This window comes from Eutrigla gurnardus (genome assembly GCF_963514095.1).
Source record: "Eutrigla gurnardus genome assembly, chromosome: 3".
NCBI classification, from domain to species: Eukaryota; Metazoa; Chordata; class Actinopteri; order Perciformes; family Triglidae; genus Eutrigla; species Eutrigla gurnardus.
In genome coordinates, this window is record NC_139917.1 from 24675110 (window position 1) to 24699614 (window position 24505).

At 43.0% G+C, this 24505-nt stretch overlaps 2 protein-coding genes and 1 long non-coding RNA gene across 4 annotated transcripts; all 3 read left to right on the plus strand.

Moving 5' to 3' along the window:
* The first annotated feature begins 1873 nt into the window (after nt 1-1873).
* Nucleotides 1874-19297, plus strand: LOC311008289 (protein AF-17-like). The gene is made up of 20 exons (XM_084001827.1): nt 1874-2223; nt 3036-3115; nt 3210-3264; nt 3388-3497; nt 6885-6988; nt 8084-8177; nt 8343-8450; nt 8562-8651; nt 8743-8887; nt 8979-9776; nt 10221-10420; nt 11313-11421; nt 11616-11682; nt 12058-12200; nt 13202-13402; nt 13894-13967; nt 14843-15213; nt 15331-15430; nt 16133-16345; nt 16442-19297. The coding sequence occupies exons 1-20, from the start codon at nt 2115-2117 to the stop codon at nt 16475-16477; spliced, it is 3207 nt and encodes a 1068-aa protein (XP_083857953.1). The 5' UTR covers nt 1874-2114; the 3' UTR covers nt 16478-19297.
* A 659-nt stretch (nt 19298-19956) lies between these two features.
* On the plus strand, nt 19957-21463 carry LOC311011064. The gene is made up of 3 exons (XR_014596859.1): nt 19957-20205; nt 20813-20940; nt 21239-21463. It is a non-coding gene; the product is annotated as an uncharacterized lncRNA (long non-coding RNA).
* A 756-nt stretch (nt 21464-22219) lies between these two features.
* LOC311011063 (uncharacterized protein) lies at nt 22220-24184 on the plus strand. 2 transcript variants are annotated; one of them, XM_084005779.1, is made up of 3 exons: nt 22220-22730; nt 23310-23420; nt 23507-24184. In XM_084005779.1, the coding sequence occupies exons 1-3, from the start codon at nt 22644-22646 to the stop codon at nt 23690-23692; spliced, it is 384 nt and encodes a 127-aa protein (XP_083861905.1). In that variant the 5' UTR covers nt 22220-22643; the 3' UTR covers nt 23693-24184. The 2 variants fall into 2 exon arrangements, with proteins under 2 accessions (XP_083861905.1, XP_083861904.1); XM_084005778.1 differs by having other exon boundaries at nt 22232-22730; nt 23304-23420; nt 23507-24183.
* Nucleotides 24185-24505: the final 321 nt, after the last annotated feature.

A 24505-nucleotide genomic window follows, 5' to 3' on the forward strand; every position in this document is an offset into this window, starting at 1 on the left:
AGCCCCCATCTGCTGGGGGAAGTGTGCTACTGCACGATAGTGAATTAATCGTATTTTCCAAACCCCTCGGAGCAGTGGGTCCCAAAATGGTTTCTATGACCTTAAAAACAGTGCAGGAGGTCCCACCCTAAACAAACTGCTTCTTCTTACTTTAACTGGAAGAAGGCTCGATGAGAGAATTATTTTAATCAAAAGTTTTACCCTTCCTACAAACTCTCACTTCACCCACGGAATAGATGGTAATAAGTGTTGTGTGCCAGTAAATCTCCACACATGGTATTTATCTGTAAGAGGCCAAAATATAGCTTCAAATTGAGGGCTTGTGGTAATTTGCTATATGACAGACTTCAGGAATCTCTGTTTCTTCTGGAGTGTACGTGGGGAAGTTAGGTGAACACATAAAAATTAGTTCTGACTTCAAACTAAGTCGGTGCATTGAGCTTTGTGTGTGAATGTGGATGTTCTTCGCCCCCACACGTCAGTGCTGGGACTCGGTCACGCCTTGCTGCCTCCAGACCAGAGGAGTGTGTCAGCCTCATCCAGCTGCCGCCACGCTATCTGTCCTCTCCATCAGTGCCAGTTCCCTTTTCTCTCTTTGGCTTTAAAGAGAAGTAACACTTGTGCAGCAAACTGTCATCACAACTTCGTGTCCATACATCAGATTAAAAAGCCCAGTCATGCATTTAAAAAAAAGAAAAGAAAAGAAAATAACGACTGGTCTGCTTCTCTTTTTTCCAATTATAAGATCAGGACATTGTATTTTTCTTAAGAACATTTTCTTTTCTTTTTTATATAGTTATTTTTTGGGCTGTTTTTGCCTTTTATTGAGAGACAGAGTGAGTGAGAGTGAAAAAGGGAGAGAGAGAGATGGGGACAACATTGCAGAGAGGGCCGCCGGTCGGATTCGAACCCGGGGCTGCTGTGGTGAGGACTCTACCACTCAGCCATCCTGGCTCCCCTTAAGAACATTTTCTTAACAGCTTAAGGACTCACAGAGAATGTTTTTTCACACATCACCTCTGTACATCAAAGAACCCTACAGGGTAACGGGAATGTGACTAGCATCCAGAAAGCCTGGTGAGTGTGTGTAGTCTCATTTCCACCATAGAAGGTAGTCAGAGTCTACTCAGCCAGTCGAGACAGGAGTCATAAAGCGACAATGACGCAAGTCCACTTGAAATGGGAGGCTTCTGGTGACATCTGCTGACTGAAATGTAGTAGAGAGTCAACTTGACAGCTCCAAAAAAATCTGAATGAAATCTACGCTGATGTATTTTTGAGTGGAACAAACAGCGTTTGAGTTTGAGTTTGAGTCATGAAACCCCAGTAGGAGGATGGATATGTTGGACAAACTGGAATTTGAATTACATATTTAGATTTTGTATGTTTTTTGACTGCAATTAGAGAGTTTAGTCCACAAATCTAGGAAGAATGAACCCCAAAATGCAGTTTGTGGATGATTTAAACACCAACATAAAGTGAATCAGGATAAAGTCTTATGAAATGTTCATTCACACTGGATGTTTTTTTTAATTTCAGGTCAGGACATCAGATGGTGAAATCGCTTGTAATTGTTGCCCCTGCTATTCTGTGGAAGACCTGAAGATGGTGCTGTTGAAACAATATTGAAGAGAGCAAGAGAGAGAGTACAGCCAGCGGTTTTGACTGATTGATCCACATGTTTTACGGTTATAATTTATACAGCTGTTCCACATATAAGCGGCCTTTATGTACAATATTATCGCATCCAGGAGAATTTAAAAATTCACGCTGGAGTCCAAAAAACGGACGCTGAAAAGGGATGCTCGTGTTAAAAACAACAATAACTTGCCACCTTTTGCTGTGACTTATTCCGAACCAGAGGAGCGGATCTGAGCATGCGCACTGCATCGGTTCTATGGGGACGGGGAGGACATCACGGAAAAAACGTAGCGGCAGCACCACAAACCCCACGCCGAGATTTCGCCTCTCCGCTGCGCTAAAAAGTGCGCGACGAAAGCGACCCACGACTATGCCCGGCGCGGCGTTAAAGTGCGGGACGACCACTTGACAGGCCTGGGCGAGGTCTGAGCCGTTACCGGGAGGGGAAATACATTTCTTCGTATGGGAGCAGCATGCGGGAAATGGTTGGAGGTTGCTGCGTGTGTTCAGACGAGCGAGGCTGGGCTGAGAACCCTCTGGTTTACTGTGATGGACACGGCTGCAGCGTCGCCGTTCACCAAGGTAACGTTAGCCGCCGTTTGGTGTGTAATTAGCGGACAGCTGTGGCGGCTGAGCCGGCGGCTGGAGGCAGCCAGAGGTGCTGCTAGGTCGGTAGGTTTCTAGGTTAGGTCCGTCGCTGTCTACGTGCGTGCGTGCGTGTGTGTGTGGGAGGGGTGGGTAGGTAGGCGTGCTGTTTGTTGTTTCCTCTCAAAGCACACATGATTAAACAGAGGGCCAAGCGGAGTGTGACACCGAGCCTGAATGGCGCCTTGGTGGCACTTTCAGGTCCGCGAGCGTGCGTGCGTGCGCGCGTGTGGCCGTCTGGCCCCGGTCGGATTCACGACACACTGCAAGAGGCGTGTTTTTGCGACAAAATAGCCTCGGCGAGGCCCGCCGGTTTGGACACAGTGTTGCCCCTGTTGCTTTGTTGCTTTAATGAGACAACAAGGGCAGCAGTTAACTTCTAGGCTCATATTTGTGACCATGAATCAGCCCTGGACCAACTCTGGGCAGTAGATTTAGGCTTCAGTCTGCCCTCATCTGTAGGTGAAGTGGAGCTGTTTGTTAAAAGTCAGGAAAAAGTGTTATAAGACGTTTATTTAGAGGCAGAGTTGAGAGCTGTTTTTCAATTCTCTAATATTCAATTTTGAATTAACTTATTTATCTTTTTCAAATATCTGACACAACCACACAATTTAAGATATGTGTAAAATATGTTGTGGTAGAAAATGTAACAATCATAAGGAGAAAAAATGGTAGTATCTGTGAAATATGTGGTGGTATAACCATGTTATAAATAGTATGATTAACCTGTACTTTGTGTGCCATCCCAGCATGTTATGGCATCGTCCAGGTTCCCACCGGTCCGTGGTTCTGTCGGAAGTGTGAATCACAGGAGAGGGCGGCGCGCGTGGTGAGTATGCCAGCACACGACGCATCCCTGCTTCACCCGGCAGGATTAATGCCACGCTCACAACAACGCTCTGCTCTCTCTCGTCCTGCCTCAGAGGTGTGAGCTGTGTCCCCACAAAGATGGTGCCCTCAAGAGGACGGACAGTGGAGGTAAATCTCAACCCGCTGTCCATCTCGCTCTCCTGCTTTCCTCCCCATGAGTGTACGCAACAGATTTCATTCATAAGTGGAGCTGTGTCATGTCACTGATCCGCTGTCGACCTCCTCCGACAGGCTGGGCCCACGTTGTGTGTGCGCTCTACATCCCTGAGGTGCAGTTTGCCAACGTCCTCACCATGGAGCCCATCATCCTGCAGTACGTCCCCCATGAGAGATACATCAAGGTACTCACACACACACTGTTGACTTGATAACACCTGTGACACATTGTGAAATGAACATTTCTTAGACGTCATCGGGATGCGGAGCTCTGTCTCTAAAATTATATTAAGGATTTACAGTAAAGTTTCTGTATCAACATCTGCTTTATTCCCTCCTGGCGTGGCTGAAACATCCTGTTATCAGGGTTGATAAGGCACCTGGTTATCTAACATTAATGCTTTCCAATTAAATTATGTCAAAAATTGACCAAATGATCAGATTTATATTTGCTGTAACTGTTCTCTCTTGTAGTTAATTTTGTGTAGTTTGACCATTATAATTGGTCTTATTCCCCCCTTTAGTTTTGTTTTAGTTTTTTAGTCAATTTAAATGCCAATGGTGTCATTATTCTATAGTCATTACATTGTGCAATCAATATTTTCCTGAAAAGGTTGACCTGAATAAGTTAAATAACAAAAACGTGCTTTTCACGCCACTCTGAAGATCAATTGGAACTCTAACTGAAAACATCCGCTTTGATGTCGGTCCCTCAAAAAAAAAAAAAAAAAAACAGAGCAGGACCTTTTGTGTTGACACTTTTATCATCAGTGTCAACAATCCCAGGGAGGGAAATCAATCATAAAAGAAAAAAAAAAAGCATCCGCCGGCTCTCCACCAATGACAGTTAGCTTCAACAACTGCAGCTTGAAGACATCTGGGAAACGGCACAACTCTCGTTTCTGCCCTAACGGGAAAAACTGTTTCGCTCCACCACATCACCATCAGTCTCTCCACCTACACTTACCGTACAAACCCAGAGCTGAATGTGACAAGGTCACGCCTGCTGCTCACCGGAGGTTGTTAAAAGTCATTCTGGGAAACGTGGGAGATTCCCATCTTAAGTAGAAAATGGATGAGGCAGGTCGAGGGAACAACAAAGAAATTACATTCAATCACAAAATACCCTTGGGCTGTATATGTTTTTACATTCCAAGCTTCTGCTGAAGTTTTCGTATAAAGCTTTGAATATTTGTCGTGCTATCATCGCCAAATATCAAACAAACAGGACTTGATTTTTTTTTTTTTTTGTGGTCGTGTCAAATTTATTTCACGGTGCTGTCAGATCGATGCTGGACCGGAACGTTATGCGGTCGCTTTGTTTTTGACCACAGTGAAAATGTTGTTTTTGAACAACAACCATCAAATATGGATTGAAGTAGAATACCTCTAGATAAAAAACATGTGGATTTTGTTTTGTTACTTTCAATAAACTTTGACTTTTTTTCGACTTTACAGCGCTCTGGAGTTATTGGAAATGTTTAGATCACACCAGTTGGAAACAATCTTAGGTAGCCACCACTGGCATCCAAGTCTACAAAGAATAAAAGTCTAATAATATTGGTGTAGCCTGATCGTTATCTGCAAGAAATACCTGGTTTGAAGACAATGAACAGATATGCAAAACAGAGAGAGAGCTGTGCAGCATCAAATGTCGGCATAGAATTCATTCATCAGCACTAAAAATGAAGCTTCCAGCTATATGTGGTACAGCCATAAAATACACATTGTATGTGCTGAATGGTGCTGAAGCGATTAGTTTAAAGTCAATTATCATGCAAAATGCCAATTTTTATATCCATAAGAATGTAATCTCTTTGGATTATGGTCTGTTGAAGATGTCTCTGGGATTTTCTTTACATTTAACAGATACAATTCTAAACAGATTAATAATCATTAGTTAAGTACAAAGCACCGTGACTTTAAAATATCCAAAAAGGGAAGTCTGTGCTTGATTTAATCTCTATGTATATTAAACAAACACTGGTTAATGACATGTTGATGTATGAAACAGCCTCATGCTACATACTGACGGACATATTCAAAGGTAGCGGGGCCTCACACGGCATCCTAACATGCCGAGCAGAGACCACCTATTGAAAACAGACTGAACACTTCCTCCCTCACATATACAGTCGTGCTTAGACATTCAGAAAGGCTTTTAAAATATTCTGCTAATGTCTATTTATTTAAATTTACAAAGCAAACCCTTTTAACTACAAAGTAGTTTCAGGCCCTTTATAGCTTTATCATACATCTGCAGTCTCGTAACTTTATCCGTTTGTACCTTTTTTTCTTGTCTGTGCAGGCTTTGATAGTTGGCAGACTGTGTGTAGCAGAATTAGTAAGTGCCGGTGTATCCAGCATGCACCGGGGCAGGCCTTTTTCAAAGCAATGCACATTGCAAAGAAATCAATATTTGACGCATTAGACTGAGCCGCCAGTGGCTGACGTGCTGTGCGTATGTTATGTGTGTGTGTGTGTGTGCCTGCATTCGTGCCTGCATATAAATGTACACATGTGAGTGTTCGAGTGCCTGGTTTCATATTACTGTGTCAGCTACAGTAAATTGCATGCAGCTTTCCCCCGTCGGAGCCATTCATCCAGATTTTTGCTGCCTGCATTCCTAGACAGCGTTACAATGGACGGCGAAAACCTGAGAAGCCACTCTTCCTTTTACACGCTTGGTGTAGTTATGTCTCCGGCCTTTCATTGCACAGTCGACATCCTCTGAGGTGAACAGAGAGCAGAGTGAGGATGTGGGGAGTAGAGGAAGACAGAGGGAAGGGGAGAGAAAAGGCAAAAAAACGGAGAGGGCTGAAGTGAAAAAAGGTAAAGAGCCCGCTGTTCCTTTGTCCTGCACCTGTTGCTAGGCCTCTTCTACCCCCCACCAGCAATCTGCCCCACTCACTTGGGAAAATCTGCGGAAGAAGTACAAAAGCAGTGTGTGTGCGTTTTGTATGCTTGTGTGTGTGTGTGATCACATGCTTACATGTCTTCTGTGGACATGTGTGCACATTTATTTGTCAGTGAAGGCTGACGCTGCTCACGCAGGAGGCACAGATCCAAAAATCTTGGCTCTACATGATCCATTTTTTTTTTCCTGCATCAATGCAAGTTCCTCACAGTTTATCGTGAAACTATTTTACACCTAGGGAGGGAAATGTGTTTAGATTTTAGGTGCATCGTAATACCATCAAAATCTAAAGTAATGGCCGTCTTTTGAAAAACCACAAGCTCTTCCGTGTCAAATGTTTTGTCACAACATTCCCAAACATCTGGTTAACAGTTTTGCTACACAGGCACTGAGCAAATGTGTGCTCCTTTTTTATAAAAGCGCCGGCTAGACTCAAATAAAAAAGTGTTTAACTTCCCTGCACGTCCATCATAATGGTTCTCTTTAATAACCAAATAATAATGTGTGACCTTATAACTAAGCTTTCTATGAGTTTATTTTTTTTGCAATGACCTTGTATTAACTTTGTTTAATTACAGGGCAACGTAGCTCTTGTTATTAATACTAATGACAGATATGTCTCTGTTCTTTCATCTCCTGTTCTCCTGTTCACCAGACCTGCTATATCTGTGAGGACCATGGGAGGGAAAGCAAGGCTGCCTGCGGAGCCTGCATGACCTGCAACAGACAGGGCTGCAGACAAGCTTTCCACGTCACCTGGTAAGTCTTAGTTTGGATATTTTGAGGTGGGGTTGATGGTCAGTGTGTTTCTACCTACAGAAGCAGACAGGAGTTTCAGCACAGAAGTGAAGCAGAGCATAGCTTAGCAGGGGCAGCAGCAATTCATATTGTAACCACTTAAAAGATAGGCCAACCTAAAAAAAAAAATCAATATCAGTAAAGTGTACACTATATTTAGAAAATACAACTATGCCAATGGAGGCAGCACTAGACCTGCCACTCCTGTGTTCCTCGAGGTGAAATGAGGGCTGTCTGACGACAAGATAAAGCAGTGACTGTATTCTAAATACAGCATACTCTTAAACTAATATAAATCCATACTAAATACATTTTGCTGCTGCCCCCTCCAAAGAAGTACAGAGTTTTCAGTGCTGATTTGCTTCTCCAAAATTGGGGCGTACTGACTGCTAACCACTGTAGGTTTTACACTGACTATGGATAAGTATCCCACACATCCCCACTTAATAACTAAATAAGATCTTGATAGTCATGAAATCGCTGCAGCAAATTAATTTAATTTATAATTATTAACAATAACATTGACTCAGGAACTCTATTTAAAGGTCACGTTTATAAGAATACTCCAGCAGGCAGTATGCCATATCCAAGATAGATCCAAGATTCTTATTATTTATTTTTTAATGGATCAAGATGTAATCTCATTTTAGATAAACATGATTGATTTTGCTTGCGGACTGATAGAATTAGTTGTGAAACAGCCACCAGTCATCAGAAAGAATAGACTCCTGCAGTCCACAGTTGGCATCACAATGCTGATATATGTTTCCCATTGCTGTGTCTGCACTACTTCCCACTCTACCTCCCTATGTGTTTACATTTTAATTCCTTTTGTGCATTAATTGTGTTATATTATAATGTGTAAGCTGCAGCTTACACCTCGAGCCTCAAAGCCAGTCTGGGAGATAGTTTGGCACAGATTTCTGCGTGCAGATATTTGATCCATCCTGTCTTGATCAATGACGAATGCTCTCAGGTGTGTGTGTGTGTGTGTGTGTGTGTGTGTGTGTGTGTGTGTGTGTGTGTGTGTGTAACCCTATGACACTCTGTGTTCAGTGCTCAGATGGCTGGTCTGCTGTGTGAGGAGGAAGGCCCTGAAGCTGACAACGTGAAATATTGTGGCTACTGCAAGCACCACTACAACAAAATGGTAAGATGGGTGACAGTCGAAACCCTGTGCAAACCTATATCCTCGCTCAAAATCCGTCCCGTCAACGTCACGTTCGTTCTACACAGAAGCTCCCACAGCGTTATGGCTTTACGTTTTATTTGTTCTTGAGACGATGCTCACTTTTTTTTCGTCTGGATTTTACAGCAGAAGAAGTTGCGCTCCAGTGAAAATACAAGTAGCACCTTCAGCCTTGCCAGGGGTCGCTCGAGCTCTCCAGCGCTAGACAAACATCACCACCACCGACAGAGGAAGGTAAGCGTAGTGTTGATTAGTGTCAAAAGAGATCCATGGCATTGGTAAGATTCAGCCTGAGTCACTGTGTTTGTGTTTGTACCTGAGCCCCGTGTATTCCTGTCTGTTCAGAGTCATAAGGACAAGAATCGGCAAAAAGAGCGCCACAAGAAGTCGTCTGACAGCCTGGGCTCTGCAGTGACAACCAGCAGCATAGAAAAGGTACGAGATGCCAACCAACCGGATGACTTGTGACATGCAGGACGCTCTGTAGTGGAACTGATCTTGTTATGACCCATGTGTTCTGGGACAGATTTCCTCCAGTCACCACAGCAGCAAGGACGCTGAGGGAAAGCCCAAGAAGCTGAGCTCACACAGTCATGGTCATCGCAGTAAGAAGACAGGAAGCACCGCCAAGAGCTGCTCCTCCTCCTGTTCTTCTAGTCCATTCAACACAGGTACCATGTGATGAAATGCAAGTCGTAGTGAAATGTTGATACAGTGACATAAAGGCTATAGTTTGACCACCACTCTGTGTTTTTCTTGGAGGTGGCTCCCTGTCTTCCGCTCAGGATTTCCATCCATTCTCATCGTCGTCCCGCCTGGAGCGTGACCACGACCAGGGGGGCAACGACCACAGCACCGAGGAGCGTAAAGAGCGCCACCGGAGGCCAGCAGTCCAGGAGGAGGAGAATGAAGAGGACGAGGAAAAGGAGGGGGACAAAGAGGAGGAGGAGGAGGACAGTAAATACCACAAGCCGCCAGCTTTGACTCCTGCTGACGGCGCACTGGCAGGGTCACAGGGTCACGACAGGTCGGAGGGCAACTCGAGCCCTTTTGAGAACAAGGTCACAATTTCCACGTTCGGGTCCATCATGCGCATCACCTCTTCGTCGGGGCTGGGCAGCAGCAGCAAGATCAGGAAGATCTCCTCCGGGGATTACAAGCCCTCCAAGTCTCTTTGTAAGCCGTCTCAACTGAGCACGCCGCCGATCCTGGAGGAGGCGGTGCTGGAGGACAAAGCCGCGCCTCCTCCGCCGCCGCCGCCACCGCTGCCCAGAGAGAGGAGACACCGCGGCAACAAGAAGAGCAGCCACGGTCCGGGGCGGCCACGGGGCAGCAAGAACCGAGAGAGAAGGGAAGAGGAGCACCACCACCACCATCACCACCCAGCACCTCCTCCTCCAGCCTTAACCTCCTCCTCGCTCTACCCGACCCCATCCTCCATCCCTCACCCCGCTTTCCCCTCCACGCTTCCCCCCACTATCATTTCTTCTTCCTCTTCTTTCTCCTCCTCCTCTGCTGGCGGTTTTTCCACAAGCCGTGGCAACTCTCTGCTCAACTCTGGTGAGTGTAACTGAGTGGGTGTGTGGTAGCCCTCTGGCTTCCTGTCAGTGAGTGTCTGTGAGTGTGTGTGGTGGGGGAGGTTGTGTGTATAAACACTTTGGTGTTCGTCTGCAGCTTCATTCTAAAGTTTTGAAATGTTTCCATTACACATGTGCCATGTCAGCACCGCAGCAGCAGCTTATCTGTATATCAGAGCCTCATTATAATAAGCCGTTGGATACTGTGACAGTACGCGGCACTGTTTTTCATACAAAGGGGTTTAAAATTAGAATATTGTCCTACAAAGTGTTTTTCTGTGCGTCTCTGAGTGTGTGATTTCCTGCCCTACTTACTGATAGATTCTCTGGTGTACGCGAACGCTCAGGGCGTCGTCTTTTCACGACTTCTGAGATGAAAAGAGTGATAAATATCTTTTTACCTGACGTCATCTTTCCGATCCCTCAGGTATCTACTCCAGCCTCAAGGACCCTCTTACACTGGGCGGGGGTGTCTGCAGTACCCCTCTCTCCCTGGCTGCAGGGGTGTGTAACACCTCCTTGTCTCTGGGAGGGGGAATGTGTAGCACCCCTCTCTCCTCAGGACTCCTCACATCCCATGTCTCCTCACTCTCACTTCCGTCAGTCAACGCTGCCTCAAACACACAGGTATTTGAGTTGTTATCAGGACCCCTGCAAAGCTGCCATGTCTGTTATTTATCCCTGTGTCTGGGACTACTTTTTTATAGTATTGTTAGCATTGCATGATTACAGAGTTAAAACATTAGCTGAAATCGACAGAAAAATCATCTAGTTTGACAATTTATAAATCAAATGATGGTAATGATAAACATTTGCAGCTTCCAGCTTATCAATTGTGAGGATTTACTGCTTTTCTTTGCCGTATGTGACAGTAAACTAAATATCTGAAGGGTTTGGACTGGATCTCCTTAGGCTCTGGGTAATTATAATGGGCATTTTTCACAGTTATCTACTTTCTTTATTATTTGATTATTATTGATTATTTTCTTTCCATAGAAAAAATTATTCAATTAATCGCAAAAATGATCAGATTCATCAATAATGGAAAAAATTCAAAGGTGTATAAGCCTCCCCTCTGCTATGATTTTGTAAGGAAGTCACTGCATCCTTTGCTTTAGTTTAAAGAAATCCAAACAAGCCAGAGGCTGTTTCCCCCTACACCTGAATGATGATGGGTCTTTAACACAGCGTATCCTAATGATGTTACGTCGCTCTATGTGTTCTGGTTCTCCTTAACTCTGGTGGGAGAACAAAACAAGCAAGTTTGCTTCTCTTCTTGGCCTCTGGGAACTTGTGATGGGCTTCATGTCTAACTCTTTTCTTCTCTAAACTATTAATTGATTAATTGAACACTGTATCAACAGACTAATCGATCCTATAATCATATATGAGATATATTTTGAAATATTGAATATTTGACCCTTACTTATTTTGCAGTAGACAAGCGTCTCGGTCATATAAAAATAAATTCTTTCCAGATTTCTTTGACAGCCAGATGTTGCTGTTCACTCCCTCCTAGGTCCATCCAGGTTCCAGCACCACCTATAGCCTGACCTCCACTCAGCCTTTCGCCAGCTGTCTCTCCACAGCCCCGACACTACTGACGCAAGCCCAGACCTCACTGCCAGGTGAGAGGAAGACAGAGTTCACACATCACCATGATTTACGTGCATTTGTTAAGAAACTGATGGTAGTTTTGGATAAGCCCCCTCCCTTTGTCAAAATCTGGCACACACACATATATTAAATATCCCCATATTGTACCATATGTCATTAAAGAGATAAATAGGTAAAGTTTATGTGTCTTTGTCTCCGTTTTCAGAGTCCGACCTCGATGACTGTCGCTTCCCCTGTCATGGGAACTCACCGAGAGAGAGTCTTTCATCACAGTATGTCTCATTTTTATCACATCTTTATTAGTATCTTTAATTTTAAGTCCCAGACACTAAATGCCTTTTACGCTCCTCCAGGGGCTGCTGAAAATGACTCAATCACTCATGATGGTATGGTGGTACTTACGATGGTCTCTCTCATCCATCAGAGGAAACATGACTTGACAAAGTTTCCCTGAACTGTAGCCGTAGTGAGATTGTAGTCAGAGAAGGAGGCAAATAGCAGCTGATTAACTACCAAAGTGACTGCGGATTAGAGAGAAATACTAACCACAGCTGCAGGGTTTTGTTGGTAGTTTCCCAGCTTGGCTGCACAGATGACTCCTTATTTCTTTCTGACTCCTTGTTGCCGTTCCCCTCCTCCACATCCAGGTCTCCTATGAGCTGTCTTCCTCTGCTGTTTGACCAGAGGGAGGGTGCAGGAGTCCGAGCCCGTCCTGAGAACGTCCCTCCAGCCAGCGCCCACATTGAGCTCCTGCTGGAGAAACACAGCAATGGAGAGATGGGAGTAAATAGTGAGTGAGCAGGGGAAAAAACAACACATACCAGTGGATACTTTCATCGCGTCAAGTCTCTAAACATTTGGGGCGGCTGTGGTTCAGAGGTATTGGAAGATCGGTGGTTCGATTCCCGCCTTGAGAAGTCAACGCTAATCCTACTTTTATTCACGTTGACAACACTGACGGGTTATATTCATTAAAAAAAGTTGATTTAATAAAACGGAATATCTATTTTAATCCAATGAATCACATTTTTAGGGTAATGACATCATATCATTTGACCACAGACTTTCAAACATTCGGTGCAGCCCTACTATTTAGAGATGATGAATGGCCCTGTGTCGCCGAACAGGATTAAGGACCAAAAATAGCACGGCGAGAGAAAGCATGTTGTGACAATATTAAAATCAGCTGAATTGCTGTTGTGCTCTCTCCTCTCTCCTTACTCTCACTCACTTTTACCTCAGGGGATATCATCAGCTGACACCTGCTTTCTCATCTATTCTTTGCTTCTTTTTCTTTCTCTATCCAGTGCCGTCACGCCGCTTTCATTTCACCTCTTTCACTTTTTGTATCGTCGTCTTTCTGTTTCTCTGACTCCACCTCCCTATAAATGGAAAATCCCTGCAGTCTCCACCTTAAATATATTTTCTGTGCCCCCAGGGAGAGTTCACTTTAGGTTAATTAGTGTTAACTGCCGTTCCACTCCACAGAAGTGAGAGAGAAGTGTGTTTGTTCTCCCGGCCTGTGATGCAGGGCACGCTGCACCGGCAGCTCCACACAAAATCAATTAGAAAGCATTTAGAACATGGGGTTGAATGCACGAGGTATTTAAGAAAGTCCAGGAATGACTAATGCTTGTTTCAGATTGTTTGTGTTATTTAGAGCTGGTTCTAACATGTTTGATCCTCTCGATTAGTACTTTAAAATCAACTACAGCAACTATAGAGGTGTGGTATTGAATTAGCCAATCTCAAAAGCCCTTCTGACGTGTCTCTCCTCCCGGCCTCTTGCAGTTGTGGAGATGCTCCAGTCGCTCCACTCCCTGCAGCAGGAGAACCAGCGCCTCCAGGACCAGATCCTCGGCCTGACGGCCAAGAAGGAGCGGCTGCAGCTGCTCAACACGGAGCTGGCCGTGTCGTTCCCTCCACACATGCATTTTGCCCACGGCTCCATGCACACCTCTGCTCAGATCAACTTCCTGTCATCCACCCAAGGTCAGATTCTTTATCTCCTCTCCTAACTTTCATATCAAAACCTCAAGACACACACTATTACTGTGATGTCATGTGCTCCCCATCTACTTTTCATCAGCATTTCTCTTTCCTCCTTCCTGCCCTCACGACGGTCATCTACATGCATTTTATACATCAGTATATTAGTGGAAGTTACATATTTCTTTTCACCAACTTACTGTAAAATCAAAGTGGTTGTTACTGCTTGTTCTGCACTAGAAATCAGCACCTCTCTTCTGGTTTTGTTAAGTAAAGCAGTGCCCCAAGCATATTTCCATGAAATCCTGTATGGCAGCACAAAAGTGATACATAAAGGCTGCAGGTCATTTTGACAATGGCCAAGTACACAAAAATTATGCAAAATGATTTTTTGATGTAGGCTATTTTTACATCAATCATTTTTTTTTTTTAAACGTGGTGGCTAATGTAAACCTTTATTAGTTTTCACCCTTTCTCTCTTCTCTTTTCTTTAGACCCCCTGAGCACCAATAAGAGTCCCCTGTCCAAAAGCTGCTTCCTGAATGACACCTTTGTTACCTCGTCTGAGGTGAGAACCTGTAGACACTTTCTTGCCTTGAACACACCATACAAAGGCAAATGCTGCATTTTTTTTTTGCATATCCTTTCTTTATGGTTAAACCCAATATTTCTGCATAGTTGCAGATAAAGGCTGCAGTAATATTATACTAAATACTACAGCCTGTGGTGGCTGTATAGGATTGTTTCTGACCTAAACGTTTCCATTTCCAGAGCAATTCCAACAAATGTATTTCATGAAATATCCTGCTTCTATTTGTTGGTGTTGAGCCTTTAAAGAACAACATTTTACTGCTCTACCAGTTTCCACAAAGAAAGGGAGTCATGCACCTGTAACAGGGCGGAGTCGCAGCTTTCTAGCAGCGCCATGAATTACATTCATAAAGCCACAACAATAGGCCCGGGCAGTGTTACGTTATAAGGGTACACCAGGGTTTTTAGACATCCCAACGGTATGATTTTCAACACCGTTGTATTGAAAAAGTATAGTTTCGCTTTCTATGACGCTGTATTGATGTGATGTATTGTAGTACACGTCCAGCACCACCAGAGGTCTGTGTCTATGGTGTCACAGGCAGCTGAGCTGAGAAAGGTGGTGACTGCCTGGTGAAGCCATTAATAGTCACATGACAGCGAGCCAGTATGAAGTTATCATTAACGTTAAGGTGCAGCGTGTCTAGAGTTTAGGCTATTTGTGGGGGAAAGTAAAGAGATGCAGGTTAGCCCTGAAGTTTTTCCCATTGATGATGTCATAAGATATAACAACAGACATTACAAGCTTGATTTGAGAACCTCAACAGAACCTCAGCACAAAGCCACTGGAGGCACATCAAAAACAAGCTGGGAGCTAAAGGGCTACGATGCTTTTTCATGTGTTTGTTCCAGGAGCTCCACTCTGGTAGTCCGTCCCGCAGTAGCTCCTCCCTCTCCTTCCAGAGTACTCCTCCTCCTCAGCAGAGCCCCGCCTCCTTTGGCCAGCCCCTGCTGAACGGCCTGGGTCGCGGTTTGAGCGACGGCTTGGGGACCCTGAGTCAGGCAGGCAGCTCCTCTTTGCCCGTGGTGGGCGGGTTCATGTCGTCCCTGACCGGAAGTCCTCAGCTGAATATGAACGGCGTGCTGGGCAGTCTGAACGGTGTGATCCAGTCTCCCATGCAGAACGCCCCTCAGCCCACGCTTCCCGCTTTGCGCCCCCAGCCTCCACCGCTCAACCCCCAGGCACTGGCACAGGGCTTTCAGCTTCCCAAGAGTGCGAGCCCGTATGTACCCAGTCTGTCTTTGACTCAGCTGAAGAACAAATCCACTTTAAAATGAATTGTTGTTTTGCTCTAGTGCGTTTTTTTAAATGTGACCGTCCATCGTTGCTTGTGTTTCAGGTCTTCTCTCCTGTCAGAGCAGCAGAAGCAGCTTCTTCTGGAGCAGCAGCAGCAACAGCAGCAGCTCCAGCAGTTCCTCACCTCACAGAACTTCACTCCTGTAATTATATAACATATAATATCATTCTTATTACCTGTATTTTTACAATGTCCATTTTCTCATGGCTTTTGGACCAGCCCAGGCTCGCTGTTTCCCCCTTTTCCAGTCTTGATACTAAGCTAAGCTAACAGACCTGTATCCATTCAACCCAATTTGTTCCAATAATTTACCAGAATCAAGAGTAATTTGTTGATTACAAAAGTAGTGCCGTATCTGCCTTATTTTGTCTTGCTTTAAGTTACTACCTCTCATTACTCTCTCAATGTTTACAGTCAATGTCACAATTGGGAAGCATAATGTGGATCAATATTAACTATACAAACAAGTAAGATGTGAAATATTGTCAATTCATAGCAATGATTCTTAAAGATTAATATTGGGGTAACAGTGTCTGCAGTAGCTTGTGACTAACTAGTGTCAACAACAGGTAATTAGCCACCATGGGTGTTCCTAAAAGTCTGGTGGAGGTTGGAGCCAATCAGACACCAGTGAACTAGACATTTTCACTTGGATGATGCATTTATTCAGCTACTTTGGACCAGTTATTGAAGGTCTCTTAAAAAAAAACATGTACGCACCTGAAAGGCTCACTTTTACCAATAATGATAACTTAATTAGCACACAGATGTATTCATGTTCAAATGTAAAAGTTCCACGTTTCCTGAATGTCCCATCAACTGTTATCCCCTATTCATCCACCAGGAGCAGCAGGTGATGGTGTGCCAGATGCTGCAGCAGCAGAGACAGAGGGAGCTGCAGCGCCTCACGCTGACGGGGGCGCTCGCCTCCACCCCAAACTCACCCCTGCTCGCCCAGTCCCCCAACCTGCTGTCCTCGGCTACAGCCTCACCCCTGCAGGGTAGCCAGGCAGGCAACCTCTTTGGCCTGCAGGACAATGCACTTCCCAAGCCCGGGGTGAGTAACACTGCAGGATGTATCATCAAAGAGTGTATGATGTCACAGTTTTGGCTATTAGAAACAGTGGGAAACAATGTGTGGTTGTGTTTTCAGGCCACAGGGGAGAAGGGTGGAGACAAGAATGGGTGACGTTTCTTCATTTCACAGGAGCAGCTCAAATGAAGATGCGGGGCATCAAAGCCTGCTTGAAGAACTCACCTTACATAACTTCTGAACATCTTTCCTCGTCTGTCACCTTTATCTTACGCCCTCTTTTACGAATGTATAACAGGATGGACTTAAACGTCAAGGTGAAGTTTTTCGTGTTTTGAAATTCTTTATATCAGAGGTTCTTCTCATAGGTTTTGTTTTTTTGTGTGTAGGCAGCTTTCAGAGAGCATGAATACAATGGTCTCTTCTTTAATTGCACTAATTTGTTAGCTAGGCCAACGGGGCCGCTTATGAAGGAGGAGCCGGAGTTCCTGCTCGTCCCTGCAGGTGTCGGCTTCTGGGTTGAAGTGTGAATTTGAGGTCAGAGCATTTCTTACCTGGCTTCTCGAGCACCGACCGTTCATGATTTCCCTCCATGGCTTGAACCGGCGTTTCCATTCCGTCAGTGAGAATCACAGACGTCTGCCACTTCTTGCAACCTCAACCGTCTTCCTGGATATTGTGTCTTCCCTTTATGTTCACCCAACCCAGACTTTCATCCAAATCTTGTATATGTTGCAGCCTCTCACAGGGCACTTACTATGTAAAAGGGTAAATATACTGTCATTTCCGATGTGTGGTTAGTGGCATTTCAACATTAATCTAGTTATTACCTCAGATCTTTCTACCACCCCTTTTCCACTGTTAAAATGTTGTGCTGACTCATTACCGCAATAGCCTTCACTGGATATAAATGCCCACCAAAAACCTTGATGTTAAATCGAAGGTATTAACTCGTGTAGATGTAAAAAAAAAAACGGCACTGAGCCCACGTGTCCAAAATGGCGCCATCGTCCAACGTTGAGCACCAGGTTTTTATTCAAAACCACCATGAGAGTTTCTCAAGACTTTTATATCCTCCCAGTTGCTATTGAGATTAAGCAGACGAAACCAAACATTTGGAAAACTGTAAGCAAGAAATTCATTGTTTTTTCCTAAAGTGTGCACTTTGCATGTTAGTAGCTAACAGAGCAAATTAGCCATCGACAAAGTAACTTTATAAAGGATGCTCGGTACTTACTAGGCCACTATGGACTGACAGGTTTTTGATTTATGTGAGTATTTTGCACTCCTTCTCCTCCTTAAGTGTCAGTTTTTATGTTACTTACATGCATATATATATATATATATTCCTTTCATGTTCACCAACTAGTTGTTCTTTTAGCAATACTGGATAGATAATGCCTTAATGATGCTAGATTTACAGAGAAAACCACGAGCCCAAAGGCTCGTACTCTCTCGTTGTCTTTCTTTGATAGTGTTTTTTTATCTCGGGGTACAGGGAAGAGAACATTAGTAAAGTGAAAGCACTCTTCCTAAAAACCCATTTATACTTTTGATAGCTAACTGATGATTTCAAAAGGTTGAAATGTGTGAATAACCGTATAGTGGTAACTGAAGTGTCAAATCATTTTCTATTGTAATTTTTTTGTGTTCAAATGCAATGTTCTTTAGTTGTTTGTGCTTCAGAGGACCGAGGAACAAGGACTTATGGAGAGTCTTACAGTCAAACCTGCACAGTGGCGTCATAGGAGAAGGCTGGCAGCAGCCGAGATGTAAACTATTATTAAAGTGCTGTTGCGACGGTGTGTGATACCTAGTGTAGCTGTGATGAGACGGTGGATCGACAGTGCCGTCACTGTCGGATCTTCACTGCAGTTCCTAATTAAGCCAATGTAGAGATAAGCTTGTCTTTCCTTCCACTCCACTGTATCACACGATGCCTCTGTTTGGCTCAGTTTTACTAACAACGGATGCTCACAAAGTAAGGGATTATTTCATCATCTTATTATGTTATCATATTTTCTCCTGTGTTCTTTAACAATATTGTCATAGGCCGTTTAAACTATTTTCCCACTCGTTTGCAATATTGAACATGCTCTCTCCCATACATGTGATATCTTGAGTGCTAGATTATTTTGTTAGCAGCTAATGTAGATGTCAGAAAAAGGAACTTCAAGCAGCTCACCTAGTCTGTGATGAATACTGTAGCAATGACAGAAGGAGAATGTTGATCACGTTGAGAAAGACGTGAGCCAACCGCGTTGACCGTGACTCCCGAGTGGGAGTCGTACAATTTACCAAGTCTGTCCTCACAAGTCGCCTCTCGGTCGAGGTAAATGTCCAGACACACATCCATGTCCAAGAGATTGACTGACTGAAGAGTGGTGCGAAGGATTTCTGAAGCTGTTTCTTTCTCATGTTGCACTGGGGCGCTTTGGGCCCAATTTGTAAATCGTTTTTTAAGTACCTTTTTCAATTTTGTTGGAATACGAGTTGTATACTTTGATATGTTTGTGTAAAGACACATTCATTCTTTTTAGCTTTGAAGTTTGGGTAACCCAAGATAATCCATGTTCTGAATGTCGTACTGTGTATCTTTTATGTATTACAACATTTAAGCACTTGGCTCTGAATGGAGTTTGACGGAGAGCTAGTTAGCTATTGGGATATGAATTGCATGAAATGCAGTGGCATCTCTCAGATGTGTTGCTAAATACCAAGTAATAACTATGCATAATTTTAAATGCATTGTGCCCTGAAAGAAAAAAATACATTAAATGAAATGAGCACTGAATTTAAAAAAAAAAAGGACAAGCATGTTGTCATTGTACAGTGTATTTGTTTGAGAGAATTGATCAAAACAAATTTGACAATATTCAGATTAAAAGCCCTGTAAAGTATTTTGATATTTTTGTGTGTAAAATTAAAAGGAAGGATTAAGACAACTTTTTTTTGTCAATAAATGTATTTTACTGAGTTGTTTTACATTTTCTCTCTGGTGTTGAATGACTTATGTGTTACTGGTTTGTACTTGGAACGGAGAGGAACGTTGGAATTGCGTTAATACCTTTTGGATGCACAACTCACATTAAAATCGAGCTGAAACAGCAGATTGTTCAAAAGAAGTTCACAACCAAAGTTGCAGATTGATTGATGGATGTCATGATATCATTGTTTGAAATTGGTTGGTCCTAGCTGATGTTCATATATATATATATATATATATATATATATATATATATATATATATATATATATATATATATATATATTTGGTATTCTTTTTGGCATATACTGTTAAATATGCACAAAATGAGATGTGGTCTAAAAGTGTTTAAAAGGAATGTTCTCCTTTCAGCTCAACTTAAAACACTATTTCACTATAATTACCTGTTGTTAAAACCCTGCTATTAGACATTAAACTAAAAAAGCAATACAAATATGCAGATATTGCATTAAAAAATCATTCCTATTAGAAGCAAATACTACATGTTACAGCCGTTGTTTTTTCTTCTTCTTTTCAGTTTTGCACAGAGAAGTTTACCTTTTTAAAACGTAATGAATGGGAGTGTCTGAGGAGGAGGAGGAAGGGCGGTGTTGTTATAAATGATGAAGGAGTGGCTTCAGCTCTCGAGCTGTTTACAGTCATCAACCAATCAAGCCGTACTACCGGAGAGTAGAAGCCATGTTGTAACTTCTGCTGAAGTCCGTCCAAGTTTTTTTTTTTTTTTTTTTTTGTATTGTTGCAGCTGCTTGTTATTTTGCATCGAGTGTTAAATATTCCGACTCCGACACTTGAACCTGAAATGAACACGAGCAGCTTCCTGGTCGCGGTGCGGAGAGGACTGACGCGGAGCCTCGGACGACCTGTTCCTCCGTCCACGGTGAGCCTTCCTGGTTGAGGTTTTCCTCTTGTCTTTACTGATGCAGTTCACATTAGGTTTTTTCGAGAATGCTGAGTCATGACTGGAAATCTAGTGTACCGCTGTTTTCTCCTTTTTCATTTCAATGCTGATAAAAAGTCGACACGCCCTCATTCACCTTCAATACGATGCGTGTTGTACAGGAGCCCTGGAGAAACATCTGATCCATCTTCTAAAGCATCTAAATTATCTTATGTGTTTTGTCTACTGAAGAACAGGTTTAAAAAAAAAGGATGTTTTTTTAAGTAACTGATTTCACAGATGGAAAACCTTAACTATCCTGGCTAAACTTTTTTTTTTTCTTCTTACCTGTTCTGAAGTCAAACACATGAAAAAAAAAAAACAATTAAGATCAGACTTTCATATATTTGCCAATTCACTTGCTGGTACATTATAACTGTGAGGCTGAGCCACTTTGTGATGTGATCAGTGTAAGAACAAAGTATTTCTGTCCTTAATTATGTCAATAATTGTATATTTCTAGTGAATCTGAAGCCTACTGGCTGAACTGACTTTTCTGATGTGCATGAATATGGACAGATATCTACTCACACGTTTTCCTCTGTAGCACTCGCCCAGTACTCTGAGTCACAGACGCCTGCAGTCCACACAGCCGGTTCCTGCAGGCCGGCTGCCCCACAGAGTGAAGGTGGGAAACGCTACGCCTGGTGTGCTTGTGGACACAGTAAGAAACAGGTGAGTGTGTACGCGCCGCGTCAGGGTTCCCCAGAGCACCTGGGCGAAAGAGCAGGATGTCAGTCATTTCAAGTCACATTTTAGCCCCAAGGACCACCAAGATAATCAATATAATTTTAAGTGTATGCTGTATTTATATTTTCACTGCTTTACCTTGCTGTCAGACAACCAATTTTATTCCTCCAGCTGGAAAGGGCTATCTTTACTCTTAATTAAGCCGCCATACTTTGATCAAAACTATAATTTTACCTCATAGTACACAATAATAACAATCTCTCTCTCTCTCTCTCTCTCTCAGCCTTTCTGTGATGGAGCTCACAAGTCAAAAGCTCCAAGTATCTCTCCTCTACGCTTCACCCCTGATAAAGACAGGACGGTCATGCTGTGTGCTTGTAAGCAAACCAAAGGAGCACCGTACTGTGATGGCTCACACTTTAAGGTCATCTTCCAGGATTTAGTGAAGTCGGTGAAAGGCGTCTTTAAATGAGCAACATTCAAGATGTCTGCCCGGGAGGCCAAGGAGCTGTAAATGTTTGTCCTGTTGTATGTTTAAATATATGATTTCAAACCAATGTTATATACAAATGCATTAAAACATGCAAGAAAAACAAATGGGATGTGTCAATGACGTGTACAGTAGTGTTGAAGAAAATGTGGGCACCATCTAAAAAATGTATTTTACAATTAATGTTTAAGTGAACAAAGCATCACGTGACCTAAATGGTAGGAACTTAAATATGATGCATTTGGGGTTGTGTGGCAGCTGGGGGCTGAGGAAATATGCGGCTGGAATGAAGTTTTTTTTTTTCACCAAATATCAAGAAATTCGAGAATTGCAGTATTTATTTGTATTGTATTTATTTGCCACATTTCTGGACACTGCCTCTAAAAATATTGGCATTTACCTCATAAATATAAAATGTAAAATGCCCTAAATTCCAAGAAACACACAAATACCATACAATGTGTTATAATGAAATGACCTCTGTGTTCTGATCGGTAGCTCCTGAAATTCCCAGTGTTTTGGGGATAATGCTGCCTTCAGGTGCTATCCGGAAGATCCTTCTTCCCACTTGTGAATCCGGAATTGTCATGTTCAAGTGCTCTGTCGTCGGGACTGATTGAAAGAATGGCTGTCGTAAAGTTTGCTCATCGGAGGGGAAATCCTCTTTGATTCCATAAAGCACATGCTAGAGAAGAGAATGGATGCAGCGATAAATAAACCATCCATTACTGAATCTGTCCTCTCATATATGCCATGTTAAAAGGTTCTGGTCACCCCAACTCGGGATTCAAAATTGTCTCCGAGTTTCCCACTCGTAATTGCCCCTTTTTAGGGGGGTTTCATGGGCAATTTCCATGTGTCAACATGTCGTATTTCCCATAATTCCGATACTACGTGAAGGCATCCTAAATCAATTCAGTTCAATCTGCGGCTAGCCGATATCCGACTCCTGGTTGGTTCAATTTGTTACACGTGACGTATACAGGAAGTGATTCCTCCAATCAACTTGTCCCGCTGTGATATTTGCACTATAACCAAAGAATTTACTTATATATACACTTGCTATCTTCTCCTTTCTCTTCTCGGCAGTTTCTATTTCCTGTAGCTGTGTCTTTTATCAGTTGCTGAGTCACGTTCACGTGTGTTAGCGGCACCGAGCCGAGGTCGCCCTGGAGTAGCGTTAGCTCTCATTGGAAACATGAACACAGTGCTGACCAAATTAGACCACAAATGGATTAGTTTAACCTTGAGGCAACCTTGGATCACAGCTGCATCATGTTACAAGGTAAGTGCTAATATTAGCCCTGGCCTTTTGTAACTGTGTTATTTTTTTAAAAACCACTTTTCTGAAGTAAAGCATTGTTTTATCTCTTCAGTCATGTTTATTTTATATAAGTTTTGAGGTAGTTAACTGGTACTTGAAACGCATTGTCTAGCTCAACTTCGGATAGAAACGTTGTACGTAACCTGTCATCATTTTGTGACGTGTCATTGTTGTATATAAAATGCGTCACACGTGATGGTGTATCACGCACCGTTTTATAGCAAAGACCCCCGCACAGCTGTTTGTAATCACACCTCTGGATCTTCTGGGCTTCAATGGCAGTTAATGGCAAATAAAGGCTGAATCCACCTTTTATTGGGTTGAACAGGCATTTCTTTAAATGCTGCTTAAAAAAGAGCCTGCACACCCACACAGGTGTAATTTGATGTTTTTGTTCGGGTTAATGATTACCCAATTTAAATAACCACTATCAATCATTAAAGTTTATGTTGTTATACGTTGTTATGTATTCGTACCTTGTCGTATTACTGTGGATCTTTACAACTGAGTACTCTAATGTACTTCTGTCCACAGGTGCAGCTTTCCACACTTCCTCCAGAACCTGTCATCCCCTCCAAGAAGCCGTTCAGAGTGGAGCTCGTTGGTGGGAAGCGTTACTCGTGGTGCACCTGTGGACACAGCAAGAAACAGGTTAAAAACAGGTTCATCTCATTCATCACTCCTGATGCTCTGGAGCCCTGTACATTCCCCTGATCATCACATCTTTTATCCTTCAGCCTTTCTGCGATGGATCCCACAAAACCAAAGCCCCAGGCCTGATGCCGCTGCGCTTCGTCCCAGAGAAAGACGCCACGGTTTGGTTGTGTGGTTGCAAGTACACCAACAACCCACCTTACTGCGACGGCACACACAAGCAAGACTTCGTCGTGTCTGCCCCGCTGCATGAACAGACCGACCCTTGAAAACGATGAGCGTTTGTGTTGCGCTCAATATGTTTGTACATCATTGCACTCTATCAAACGGAAACTGATCATCTGTGTGAATTTGTCTGTTTGACGGAGAAGAGAGCGGTGATTTGTCCTTCATTCGTCTTTCCTGTGAGAGAGACATGTTGATATACTGTGATTATAATGGAGGTATATGAAGGGAATTTACCATACTATTGATACTGAGCTGGTTAAAAGATCTCTGCTCTATTGGGCCATTATGGGCAATGCAAATAAAATGGTGATGGAAGTCCATATAAAAAGATGTTAAACATGGGATATATTCATGTTAACTTGGAAGATATAAAGGAAGTTTTTACTGGAGAAAATGTCTGAGTAGAAGTTGAATGTAGAAGCCATGCATAATTTCATCCCATGCTAGGTTTGATTGTGCTGTCCAGCCCGGAGAGGGAGCGTCTTCTCTATTTATTAAATGTAAGCTTCTTTTGGGAATTGTATTTGTTTTTCATTAAAATAAGAAAAAAATCACTTGGTTTGACGTAATTGTTTTTATAATAATGCTATCAAAAACACATGTTTAAAAATCTGGTAATGTAGCCATATTTTCCTCTAATACACAGCTTTAACACTGAGAATGTGATATACTGTATGCAGAAATGTTAAATCTGACTGGCTGTTATGGACCTAAGTAGGATCCACCTGTATGCAACATCCACCTGGTGGCTGTGCTCGTGAGCTACACACACACACACACAGTGAAGAAGACCTAACGTAACTGTGTTTAGGCTGCGTAAGTAAGATTTTATTATCGATTGATAGAAATGCCTT